The sequence below is a fragment of the Corvus moneduloides genome, chromosome 22 (assembly GCF_009650955.1).
Source record: "Corvus moneduloides isolate bCorMon1 chromosome 22, bCorMon1.pri, whole genome shotgun sequence".
Classification (NCBI taxonomy): Eukaryota; Metazoa; Chordata; class Aves; order Passeriformes; family Corvidae; genus Corvus; species Corvus moneduloides.
Genome location: NC_045497.1, coordinates 7,943,351 through 7,955,900, shown reverse-complemented (window position 1 = coordinate 7,955,900; position 12,550 = coordinate 7,943,351). Strand labels below are relative to the sequence as shown.

The 12,550-nt window shown below is 61.8% G+C and overlaps 1 protein-coding gene across 3 annotated transcripts in view; it reads left to right on the top strand.

Moving 5' to 3' along the window:
* MFAP2 (microfibril associated protein 2) overlaps nt 1-6,390 on the top strand; it is a 12,746-nt gene extending 6,356 nt beyond the window's left edge. For all 3 annotated transcript variants that reach the window (XM_032131602.1, XM_032131604.1, XM_032131603.1), the window contains exons 2-9: nt 512-599; nt 4,532-4,618; nt 5,026-5,052; nt 5,131-5,217; nt 5,421-5,462; nt 5,593-5,680; nt 5,785-5,858; nt 6,109-6,390. In XM_032131602.1, coding sequence (XP_031987493.1) covers nt 563-599; nt 4,532-4,618; nt 5,026-5,052; nt 5,131-5,217; nt 5,421-5,462; nt 5,593-5,680; nt 5,785-5,858; nt 6,109-6,212 — 546 coding nt within the window. In that variant the 5' untranslated portion in view covers nt 512-562 and the 3' untranslated portion in view covers nt 6,213-6,390. The remainder of the gene's footprint in view (nt 1-511; nt 600-4,531; nt 4,619-5,025; nt 5,053-5,130; nt 5,218-5,420; nt 5,463-5,592; nt 5,681-5,784; nt 5,859-6,108) is intronic.
* Nucleotides 6,391-12,550: the final 6,160 nt, after the last annotated feature.

Genomic DNA, 12,550 nt, shown 5'->3' with positions numbered 1-12,550 from the left:
CCGGGAGCGATCCCGGCAACCCATAGTGATCCCGACATCCCGGACTGATCCCGACATCCCGGACTGATCCCGTCACCCCGGAGCGATCCCGACACCCCGGAGTGATCCCGACACCCTGGGACTGATCCCGACACCCCGGGACTGATCCCGACATCCCGGAGCGATCCCGACATCCCAGAGCGATCCCGACCTCCCGGGACTGATCCCGACATCCCAGAGCGATCCCGACACCCCGGAGCGATCCCGACACCCCGGAGCGATCCCGACTTCCCGGCGTTTCTCCTCCCTGCTCTGCCCGCGGGATATTCCAGGGCTTGGTCCTTGCAGATCCCCTGGGAACCAGCGGGAGGCCTTTTTTGGGGAAGTTTCTTGATTTTTGAGGGTTCGGGGGGGGAGAGGATTTTTTTGGAGCCAACTCCCGGGGGCATCTCAGGGGTGGCGGTGGGGGGAGTGTCCCCGTCAGTCCCCTCCCCCTGAATTCCCTCTGAATTCCCTCTGTTCCCACATCCAGACTCCTCCGGCTGCATCCCGGCCCGCGCTCCCTCTCCATCATTCCATCAGGATGAGAGCGACGGGGCTCTTCGTGCTGTGCCTGCCAGGTGAGTGCCCCCGAGCCCCCCGGGACCGTTTCAATCATCCAAATCAGCATTTCCCAGCTCCATTTTTACCATTTTCCCTCATTTTTAAACCCCAAGACGCATCTGGAGTCTCCAAACCCTCGTTTCCAGGGCCAAACCCCCATTTTTAGAGCTAAAAACCTCGTTTTTACGTCCCAAAGCCTCATTTTTACATCCCAAGAGTTCATTTGTAGGTCCCAAATCTTCATTTTTGTGGCCCAAAGCCTCATTTTAGGTCCCAAAACTTCACTCTTAGGTCCCAAATCTTCATTTTTTGAGCCCAAAGTATTGATTGTGTGGTTGAAAACCTCATTTTCACGGTACAAATCCTCATCTCTAAGTCCCAAACGCCCTTTTGAGGTCTAAAGCCTCCTCTTAAGTGCCCAGAGCCTCATTTTTAAGGCCCAGAGTTTGGTTTTGAAGGTCCAAAGCCTCGGATTTAGAGGCCAAAGTTTTGTCTACGGACCCAAACACCCATTTTTTAGCCCAAAGCCTCATTTTTACCTTCCAGAGTCTCAATTTGGGGACCAAAGCCACCAAAAATCCATTTTTAGGGTGCAAAGTGTTGATTTTTGGTCCCAAAGCATCGTTTGAGGGATGAGCAGGAGGTGGCCGCAACTCCCAGAGATTTTTGGGCGGCTGCACCATCCCTCATCGCCTGTTTTTCCCCAAAATCCACCCAAAATCCCTCCTCAGGCTGGGAGTGGCTCTGCGCCGGGGGGGCACGAGGCACCAAGCGAATCCCTCCCGCTGTGGGGACACGGAGGTGGCCCAAAACCGGGACAAAATCCAGGAAAATGATATTTATAACCCCCCGGGGATTGGCAAGGGCGGGATGGAAACGAGGAGGGAGGGGACGGAGCCGGAGCCAGGAAAAGCTCGGGTGAAACCGGCTCCGCACAAAGGCTGGAGGACACGTGGAAAACATTACGGAGGCGAGGCCGAGGGAGAGGGGCCGGAGCCTCAAATCCCAATCCCGGCAGCATTCCCGGCCCAGGGATGCTCCCGTCTCCGGGATACAGAGGATGGAGCCGCATCCCGGGGATGGGGCTGATCTGCTCCCCCCTTCCCAAGAATTTGGATCCCTTCACTCCTCCACGCCAGATTTGAAGCCCGTTTCCCCCTGGATCCCATTTCCCCCCTGGATCCCATTTCCCCCCTGGATCCTGTTTCCCCCCTGGATCCCGTTTCCCCCCGGATCCCATTTTCCCCTGGATCCCGTTTCCCCCTGGATCCCATTTTCCCCTGGATCCCGTTTCCCCCTGGATCCCATTTCCCCCCTGGATCCCGTTTCCCCCCTGGATCCTGTTTCCCCCCTGGATCCCATTTCCCCCCTGGATCCCGTTTCCCCCTGGATCCCATTTCCCCCTGGATCCCATTTCCCCCCTGGATCCCATTTCCCCCCTGGATCCTGTTTCCCCCCTGGATCCCATTTTCCTCTGGATGAGCTCCAAGGGGATACAGGGGGCTGGAGCATCCCGGGGGCCAGCGGGGTCGTGGTGTCCGGGATCCTCTGGGATCACCTCCAGCGGCACCTGGATGCTGCAGGACCCCGGGCTGGGGCTGATCCTCCATCCCAGAGCATCCCAATTCCCGCTCTCCTGGGGCTGCGCGGCCCCGAGGACAGAGGGATGGGATTGGGGGATGATGGGAGCCGGGAATCCCAAATCCCGGGCTGGGGGTGTCGGTGGGATTGGGGATGATGGACAGGGAACCCCGGATCCCGGGCTGGGGGTGTCGGTGGGATTGGGGATGATGGACAGGGAACCCCGGATCCCGGGCTGGGGGTGTCGGTGGGATGGGATTGGGAATGATGGACAGGGAACCCCGGATCCCGGGCTGGGGGTGTCGGTGGGATTGGGGATGATGGACAGGGAACCCCGGATCCCGGGCTGGGGGTGTCGGTGGGATTGGGGATGATGGACAGGGAACCCCGGATCCCGGGCTGGGGGTGTCGGTGGGATTGGGGATGATGGACAGGGAACCCCGGATCCCGGGCTGGGGGTGTCGGTGGGATGGGATTGGGAATGATGGACAGGGAACCCCGGATCCCGGGCTGGGGGTGTCGGTGGGATTGGGGATGATGGACAGGGAACCCCGGATCCCGGGCTGGGGGTGTCGGTGGGATTGGGGATGATGGACAGGGAACCCCGGATCCCGGGCTGGGGGTGTCGGTGGGATTGGGGATGATGGACAGGGAACCCCGGATCCCGGGCTGGGGGTGTCGGTGGGATGGGATTGGGAATGATGGACCGGGAACCCCGGATCCCGGGCTGGGGGTGTCGGTGGGATTGGGGATGATGGACAGGGAACCCCGGATCCCGGGCTGGGGGTGTCGGTGGGATTGGGGATGATGGACAGGGAACCCCGGATCCCGGGCTGGGGGTGTCGGTGGGATGGGATTGGGGATGATGGACCGGGAACCCCGGATCCCGGGCTGGGGGTGTCGGTGGGATTGGGGATGATGGACAGGGAACCCCGGATCCCGGGCTGGGGGTGTCGGTGGGATTGGGGATGATGGACAGGGAACCCCGGATCCCGGGCTGGGGGTGTCGGTGGGATTGGGGATGATGGACACGGAACCCCGGATCCCGGGCTGGGGGTGTCGGTGGGATGGGATTGGGGATGATGGACAGGGAACCCCGGATCCCGGGCTGGGGGTGTCGGTGGGATTGGGGATGATGGACAGGGAACCCCGGATCCCGGGCTGGGGGTGTCGGTGGGATGGGATTGGGAATGATGGACCGGGAACCCCGGATCCCGGGCTGGGGGTGTCGGTGGGATTGGGGATGATGGACAGGGAACCCCGGATCCCGGGCTGGGGGTGTCGGTGGGATTGGGGATGATGGACAGGGAACCCCGGATCCCGGGCTGGGGGTGTCGGTGGGATTGGGGATGATGGACACGGAACCCCGGATCCCGGGCTGGGGGTGTCGGTGGGATGGGATTGGGGATGATGGACAGGGAACCCCGGATCCCGGGCTGGGGGTGTCGGTGGGATTGGGGATGATGGACAGGGAACCCCGGATCCCGGGCTGGGGGTGTCGGTGGGATTGGGGATGATGGACAGGGAACCCCGGATCCCGGGCTGGGGGTGTCGGTGGGATTGGGAATGATGGACAGGGAACCCCGGATCCCGGGCTGGGGGTGTCGGTGGGATTGGGAATGATGGACAGGGAACCCCGGATCCCGGGCTGGGGGTGTCGGTGGGATGGGATTGGGAATGATGGACAGGGAACCCCGGATCCCGGGCTGGGGGTGTCGGTGGGATTGGGGATGATGGACAGGGAACCCCGGATCCCGGGCTGGGGGTGTCGGTGGGATTGGGGATGATGGACAGGGAACCCCGGATCCCGGGCTGGGGGTGTCGGTGGGATTGGGGATGATGGACACGGAACCCCGGATCCCGGGCTGGGGGTGTCGGTGGGATTGGGGATGATGGACAGGGAACCCCGGATCCCGGGCTGGGGGTGTCGGTGGGATGGGATTGGGAATGATGGACAGGGAACCCCGGATCCCGGGCTGGGGGTGTCGGTGGGATGGGATTGGGGATGATGGACAGGGAACCCCGGATCCCGGGCTGGGGGTGTCGGTGGGATGGGATTGGGGATGATGGACAGGGAACCCCGGATCCCGGGCTGGGGGTGTCGGTGGGATGGGATTGGGGATGATGGACAGGGAACCCCGGATCCCGGGCTGGGGGTGTCGGTGGGATTGGGGATGATGGACACGGAACCCCGGATCCCGGGCTGGGGGTGTCGGTGGGATGGGATTGGGGATGATGGACACGGAACCCCGGATCCCGGGCTGGGGGTGTCGGTGGGATGGGATTGGGGATGATGGACAGGGAACCCCGGATCCCGGGCCGGGGGTGTCGGGGCCCCGCTGCTGACGCCCCTCCCCGTGCCCCGCAGTGCTCCTGGCGCAGGGACAGTACAGCCGCTTCGAGGGGATCACCTATCCCGAGCCGGTCCAGTATTCCCAGTATGACCAGCAGGCAGGTGAGAGCCCTGAACTGGGGAACTCCTCGCCCCCTTCTCTCCCCGCCTTCCTTCCCTCAGCTTTTGCTTTCCCTGGCCGAACACCCATCGCTCTGATCCCTCTTTTTGCTCCAGTCCTCTTTGCTCGGTCCTTTTCCTCCCGCCCCTGGAATTCCCAGACTTCCCATCTCCTCTCTCTCCTCTCACTGCCAATTCTTTATTAAACCTTTACCCGATTCCTTATTAAACCTTCGTTCATCTCAAAACCCCACCTGGTGCGAAGTGGCCCAGGCTCATCCCTGGAATGGCTGGAGGCAGTTTTCCCATTGCTCCCACCACCACAAAATTCCAGGGATCTCATTTCCCGCACCCCGGGGATGAGTTTCCTCCCTAGACCCATCCTCAGCCTGCTCTGTTTTATCCCCCAGAAATTCAGGATTACTACGACTACCACGGTGAGTGTTTCCCTGGGGGATGCTGGGGGGGCGGGATCGGGATTTTGGGGCGTCCCTGCACTGGGTGTGTCCTTGCAGATGTCACCCCCCGAGCCCCGGAGGAGCAGTTCCGGTACCAATCCCAGCAGCAATCCCAGCAGGAAACCGTGCCGGCCCCGACCCCAGGTGGGTGACAGCCCCCAGGGTGGGTGACAGCCCCCCCAGACCCCCAGTCCCCGGGCTGGGGCGTCTCCATCCCTCCCCAGCCCCGCTGTGCTCCCCCCGGAGCAGTTCCTGGGTGCCAAGGAAGCTCCAGGCCTAAAATCCAGGGAAAGGGCAGGCAGATGCTTCTGCCCCATCCCGAAATTCCCTCCCCTGTCCCCCCTCAGCTGCGGTTCCCGAGACGGAGCCCACGGAGCCGGGGCCACTCGGTGAGTGCTGATCCCATTCCACATCCCCGTGGTTGCCTCCGTCCCCCCTCTGGAGCCGGGACAACCGGGGCGGGGGAACCCCGGGGCGCCCGGAATTCCCGGGAATTCCCCGTTGCCGTTCTTCCCGCAGACTGCCGGGAGGAGCAGTACCCCTGCACCCGGCTCTACTCCGTGCACAAGCCCTGCAAGCAGTGCCTGAACGAGATCTGCTTCTACAGGTGCGTGAGGGGCGGGGAACATCCCCCTGTCCCGGACCCCCGCGGGACTCCGGGAACCCCTCTGCTTTACATCCCCGTCCTTTCTATCCCAAAAAAAATCCCAGCCTCCGCCGGGTTTACGTCATCAACAAGGAGATCTGCGTCCGCACCGTGTGCGCCCACGAAGAGCTGCTGCGAGGTGAGCGGGGGCACCCCGAGGCGCCAGGGCCGTCCCCATCCGCACCCCTCCCCTTTCCCCACGGTTTTGGGGGGCGGAAATCCCGCTGGGCCGAACCGAGCAAAGCGGGATCGCCTTTTGGGGCGGGGCTGGGGGGAACCACAGTGGGGGAACCCACCCGCGATGGGGGAGCCGCAGTGGGGCGGGGCTTCCCCCGCTGCTCCCCCGCCTTTTCCCGGCATCCTGGGATAGAATTCCTCGCTTCCCGCAGCCGACCTGTGCCGGGACAAGTTCTCCAAGTGCGGCGTGATGGCCACGAGCGGCCTGTGCCAGACCGTGGGCGCGTCCTGCGCCCGCAGCTGCGGCGGCTGCTGAGCCCCCGCCGGCGATCCCGGGATCCCGGCCCCTTCCCGGCCCCTTCCCGGCCCCTTCTCCCGCTCCGGACCCGCCCCCGCGCCGCTGGAGATCCCGTGCATGAACGAGCAGCTTCCCGAAATCCCAGAATTTCTGGGTTTTGTGCACATAATAATTAAAACAGGGGGGGTTTATTATTTCTGTGAATCCCTTTGTCTCGCGGCGGGCCCCGGTTCCTGCGCCGAGGATCCCGCGGACACCGGGAGGGGCCCTGCGGCTCCCGGCTCCTTTCTTTGGGGTTATTCCCACTTTTTGGGGGGGTTCCTGGTGATTTGAACAATTCCCAGCCCTGCGCACGGGGGTTGCGATGCTTTGGGGGGGGGTAGGGGGGTTTGGGGTGTAAAATGGCCGATTTGGGGGCGGTTGTGGGGGATGCGGGGGCTCAGCGTGGGGCGGGTCCCATAGAAAGAAGCGCGGTATGGAAATGTTTGGGGTAAGGTCTGAGTCACTCATAGACAATGACGGGGTGTGGGGGGGCTTTGGGGTGTTAAACAGTTCCCCTATAGAAGGGTGGCCAGCGGGTCTCTGCTGGGGTCTCAGTGTTTAGGGCGCAGGTCCCCTATAGAAAGTGTTGTGAGTGGGGTCTCGCAGTGTTTAGGGTCCCCTATAGAAAGGGGAGGGGTTGGGGCGTGCTCCATGTGGAAGAAACAGGGTGCGGTGTAGGGGTTGGGGGGTTTCTGCAGGTCTTTAGGGGAAATTCTGTAGGGCAGCTCTTGGATATAGGGGCAGCTCTCGGATACAGGGGCAGCTCTCGGATATAGGGGCAGCTCTCGGATACAGGGGCAGCTCTCGGATATAGGGGCAGCTCTCGGATATAGGGGCAGGTCTCAGATATAGGGGCAGCTCTCGGATACAGGGGCAGCTCTCGGATATAGGGGCAGCTCTCGGATACAGGGGCAGCTCTCGGATATAGGGGCAGCTCTCGGATACAGGGGCAGCTCTCGGATACAGGGGCAGCTCTCGGATACAGGGGCAGCTCTCGGATATAGGGGCAGCTCTCGGATACAGGGGCAGCTCTCGGATATAGGGGCAGCTCTCGGATATAGGGGCGGCTCTCGGATATAGGGGCGGCTCTCGGATATAGGGGCAGCTCTCGGATATAGGGGCAGCTCTCGGATACAGGGGCAGCTCTCGGATATAGGGGCAGCTCTCGGATACAGGGGCAGCTCTCGGATATAGGGGCACCTCTCAGATATAGGGGCAGCTCTCGGATATAGGGGCAGCTCTCGGATACAGGGGCAGCTCTCGGATACAGGGGCAGCTCTCGGATATAGGGGCAGCTCTCGGATATAGGGGCAGCTCTCGGATATAGGGGCACCTCTCAGATATAGGGGCGGCTCTCGGATATAGGGGCGGCTCTCGGATATAGGGGCGGCTCTCGGATACAGGGGCAGCTCTCGGATATAGGGGCGGCTCTCGGATATAGGGGCAGCTCTCGGATATAGGGGCGGCTCTCGGATATAGGGGCGGCTCTCGGATACAGGGGCAGCTCTCGGATACAGGGGCAGCTCTCGGATATAGGGGCAGCTCTCGGATATAGGGGCAGCTCTCGGACATAGGGGCGGCTCTCGGATATAGGGGCGGCTCTCGGATATAGGGGCAGCTCTCGGATATAGGGGCGGCTCTCAGATATAGGGGCAGCTCTCGGATATAGGGGCAGCTCTCGGATATAGGGGCAGCTCTCGGATATAGGGGCGGCTCTCAGATATAGGGGCAGCTCTCGGATATAGGGGCAGCTCTCGGATATAGGGGCGGCTCTCAGATATAGGGGCAGCTCTCGGACATAGGGGCGGCTCTCGGATACAGGGGCGGCTCTCGGATACAGGGGCAGCTCTCAGATATAGGGGCGGCTCTCGGATATAGGGGCAGCTCTCGGATATAGGGGCGGCTCTCAGATATAGGGGCAGCTCTCGGATACAGGGGCAGCTCTCGGATATAGGGGCAGCTCTCGGATACAGGGGCAGCTCTCGGATACAGGGGCAGCTCTCGGATATAGGGGCAGCTCTCGGATACAGGGGCAGCTCTCGGATATAGGGGCAGCTCTCAGATATAGGGGCAGCTCTCGGATACAGGGGCAGCTCTCAGATACAGGGGCAGCTCTCGGATACAGGGGCAGCTCTCGGATATAGGGGCAGCTCTCGGATATAGGGGCAGCTCTCGGATACAGGGGCAGCTCTCGGATACAGGGGCAGCTCTCAGATATAGGGGCAGCTCTCGGATACAGGGGCAGCTCTCGGATACAGGGGCGGCTCTCGGATATAGGGGCAGGTCTCGGATACAGGGGCAGCTCTCGGACATAGGGGCAGCTCTCGGATACAGGGGCAGCTCTCGGATATAGGGGCAGCTCTCGGATATAGGGGCGGCTCTCGGATATAGGGGCAGCTCTCGGATACAGGGGCAGCTCTCGGATACAGGGGCGGCTCTCGGATATAGGGGCAGCTCTCAGATATAGGGGCAGCTCTCGGACATAGGGGCAGCTCTCGGACATAGGGGCAGCTCTCGGATATAGGGGCGGCTCTCGGATATAGGGGCGGCTCTCGGATACAGGGGCAGCTCTCGGATACAGGGGCAGCTCTCGGATATAGGGGCGGCTCTCGGATATAGGGGCAGCTCTCAGATATAGGGGCAGCTCTCGGATACAGGGGCAGCTCTCGGACATAGGGGCAGCTCTCGGATATAGGGGCGGCTCTCGGATATAGGGGCGGCTCTCGGATACAGGGGCAGCTCTCGGATACAGGGGCAGCTCTCAGATATAGGGGCGGCTCTCGGACATAGGGGCAGCTCTCGGATATAGGGGCGGCTCTCGGATACAGGGGCAGCTCTCAGATATAGGGGCGGCTCTCGGATATAGGGGCAGCTCTCGGATATAGGGGCGGCTCTCAGATATAGGGGCAGCTCTCGGATATAGGGGCGGCTCTCAGATATAGGGGCAGCTCTCGGATACAGGGGCAGCTCTCGGATACAGGGGCAGCTCTCGGATATAGGGGCAGCTCTCAGATATAGGGGCAGCTCTCGGATACAGGGGCAGCTCTCAGATATAGGGGCAGCTCTCGGATATAGGGGCAGCTCTCGGATACAGGGGCAGCTCTCGGACATAGGGGCAGCTCTCGGACATAGGGGCAGCTCTCGGATACAGGGGCAGCTCTCGGATATAGGGGCGGCTCTCAGATATAGGGGCAGCTCTCGGATACAGGGGCAGCTCTCGGATATAGGGGCGGCTCTCAGATATAGGGGCAGCTCTCGGATATAGGGGGCAGCTCTCGGATACAGGGGCAGCTCTCGGATACAGGGGCAGCTCTCGGATACAGGGGCAGCTCTCGGATATAGGGGCAGCTCTCGGATATAGGGGCAGCTCTCGGATACAGGGGCAGCTCTCGGATATAGGGGCAGCTCTCGGATATAGGGGCAGCTCTCGGATATAGGGGCAGCTCTCGGATACAGGGGCAGCTCTCGGATATAGGGGCAGCTCTCGGATATAGGGGCAGCTCTCGGATATAGGGGCAGCTCTCGGATACAGGGGCAGCTCTCGGATATAGGGGGCAGCTCTCGGATACAGGGGCAGCTCTCGGATATAGGGGGCAGCTCTCGGATACAGGGGCAGCTCTCGGATACAGGGGCAGCTCTCGGATACAGGGGCAGGTCTCGGATATAGGGGGCAGCTCTCAGATATAGGGGCAGCTCTCGGATATAGGGGCAGCTCTCGGATACAGGGGCAGCTCTCGGATACAGGGGCAGCTCTCGGATATAGGGGCAGCTCTCAGATATAGGGGCAGCTCTCGGATATAGGGGCAGCTCTCGGATATAGGGGCAGCTCTCGGATACAGGGGCAGCTCTCGGATATAGGGGCAGCTCTCGGATACAGGGGCAGCTCTCGGATATAGGGGCAGCTCTCGGATATAGGGGCAGCTCTCGGATATAGGGGCGGCTCTCGGATATAGGGGCAGCTCTCGGATACAGGGGCAGCTCTCGGATACAGGGGCAGCTCTCGGATATAGGGGCAGCTCTCGGATACAGGGGCAGCTCTCGGATATAGGGGCAGCTCTCGGATATAGGGGCGGCTCTCGGATATAGGGGCGGCTCTCGGATATAGGGGCAGCTCTCGGATACAGGGGCAGCTCTCGGATATAGGGGCGGCTCTCAGATATAGGGGCAGCTCTCGGATATAGGGGCAGCTCTCGGATATAGGGGCAGCTCTCGGATACAGGGGGAGCTCTCGGATATAGGGGCAGCTCTCGGATATAGGGGCAGCTCTCAGATATAGGGGCAGCTCTCGGATACAGGGGCAGGTCTCGGATACAGGGGCAGCTCTCAGATATAGGGGCAGCTCTCGGATATAGGGGCGGCTCTCAGATATAGGGGCGGCTCTCGGATACAGGGGCAGCTCTCGGATATAGGGGCGGCTCTCGGATACAGGGGCAGCTCTCGGATACAGGGGCAGCTCTCAGATATAGGGGGCAGCTCTCGGATACAGGGGCAGCTCTCGGATATAGGGGCAGCTCTCGGATATAGGGGCGGCTCTCGGATATAGGGGCAGGTCTCGGATACAGGGGCAGCTCTCAGATATAGGGGCAGCTCTCGGATATAGGGGCGGCTCTCAGATATAGGGGCAGCTCTCGGATATAGGGGCAGCTCTCGGATACAGGGGCAGCTCTCGGATATAGGGGCAGCTCTCGGATACAGGGGCAGCTCTCGGATACAGGGGGAGCTCTCGGATATAGGGGCAGCTCTCGGATATAGGGGCAGCTCTCAGATATAGGGGCAGCTCTCGGATACAGGGGCAGGTCTCGGATACAGGGGCAGCTCTCAGATATAGGGGCAGCTCTCGGATATAGGGGCGGCTCTCAGATATAGGGGCGGCTCTCGGATACAGGGGCAGCTCTCGGATATAGGGGCGGCTCTCGGATACAGGGGCAGCTCTCGGATACAGGGGCAGCTCTCAGATATAGGGGGCAGCTCTCGGATACAGGGGCAGCTCTCGGATATAGGGGCAGCTCTCGGATATAGGGGCGGCTCTCGGATACAGGGGCAGCTCTCGGATATAGGGGCAGCTCTCAGATATAGGGGGCAGCTCTCGGATATAGGGGCAGCTCTCGGATATAGGGGGCAGCTCTCAGATATAGGGGCAGCTCTCGGATACAGGGGCAGCTCTCGGATATAGGGGCGGCTCTCGGATACAGGGGCAGCTCTCGGATACAGGGGCAGCTCTCGGATACAGGGGCAGCTCTCGGATACAGGGGCAGCTCTCGGACATAGGGGCAGCTCTCGGACATAGGGGCAGCTCTCGGATATAGGGGCGGCTCTCGGATATAGGGGCGGCTCTCGGATACAGGGGCAGCTCTCGGATACAGGGGCAGCTCTCGGATATAGGGGCGGCTCTCGGATATAGGGGCAGCTCTCAGATATAGGGGCAGCTCTCGGATACAGGGGCAGCTCTCGGACATAGGGGCAGCTCTCGGATATAGGGGCGGCTCTCGGATATAGGGGCGGCTCTCGGATACAGGGGCAGCTCTCAGATATAGGGGCGGCTCTCGGATATAGGGGCAGCTCTCGGATATAGGGGCGGCTCTCAGATATAGGGGCAGCTCTCGGATATAGGGGCGGCTCTCAGATATAGGGGCAGCTCTCGGATACAGGGGCAGCTCTCGGATACAGGGGCAGCTCTCGGATATAGGGGCAGCTCTCAGATATAGGGGCAGCTCTCGGATACAGGGGCAGCTCTCAGATATAGGGGCAGCTCTCGGATATAGGGGCAGCTCTCGGATACAGGGGCAGCTCTCGGACATAGGGGCAGCTCTCGGACATAGGGGCAGCTCTCGGATATAGGGGCAGCTCTCGGACATAGGGGCAGCTCTCGGATATAGGGGCAGCTCTCGGATATAGGGGCAGCTCTCAGATATAGGGGCAGCTCTCGGATACAGGGGCAGCTCTCGGATATAGGGGCGGCTCTCGGATACAGGGGCAGCTCTCGGATACAGGGGCAGCTCTCGGATACAGGGGCAGCTCTCGGATACAGGGGCAGCTCTCGGATACAGGGGCAGCTCTCGGATACAGGGGCAGCTCTCGGATATAGGGGCAGCTCTCGGATATAGGGGGCAGCTCTCGGATACAGGGGCAGCTCTCGGATACAGGGGCAGCTCTCGGATACAGGGGCAGCTCTCGGATATAGGGGCAGCTCTCGGATATAGGGGCAGCTCTCGGATACAGGGGCAGCTCTCGGATATAGGGGCAGCTCTCGGATATAGGGGCAGCTCTCGGATATAGGGGCAGCTCTCGGATACAGGGGCAGCTCTCGGATATAG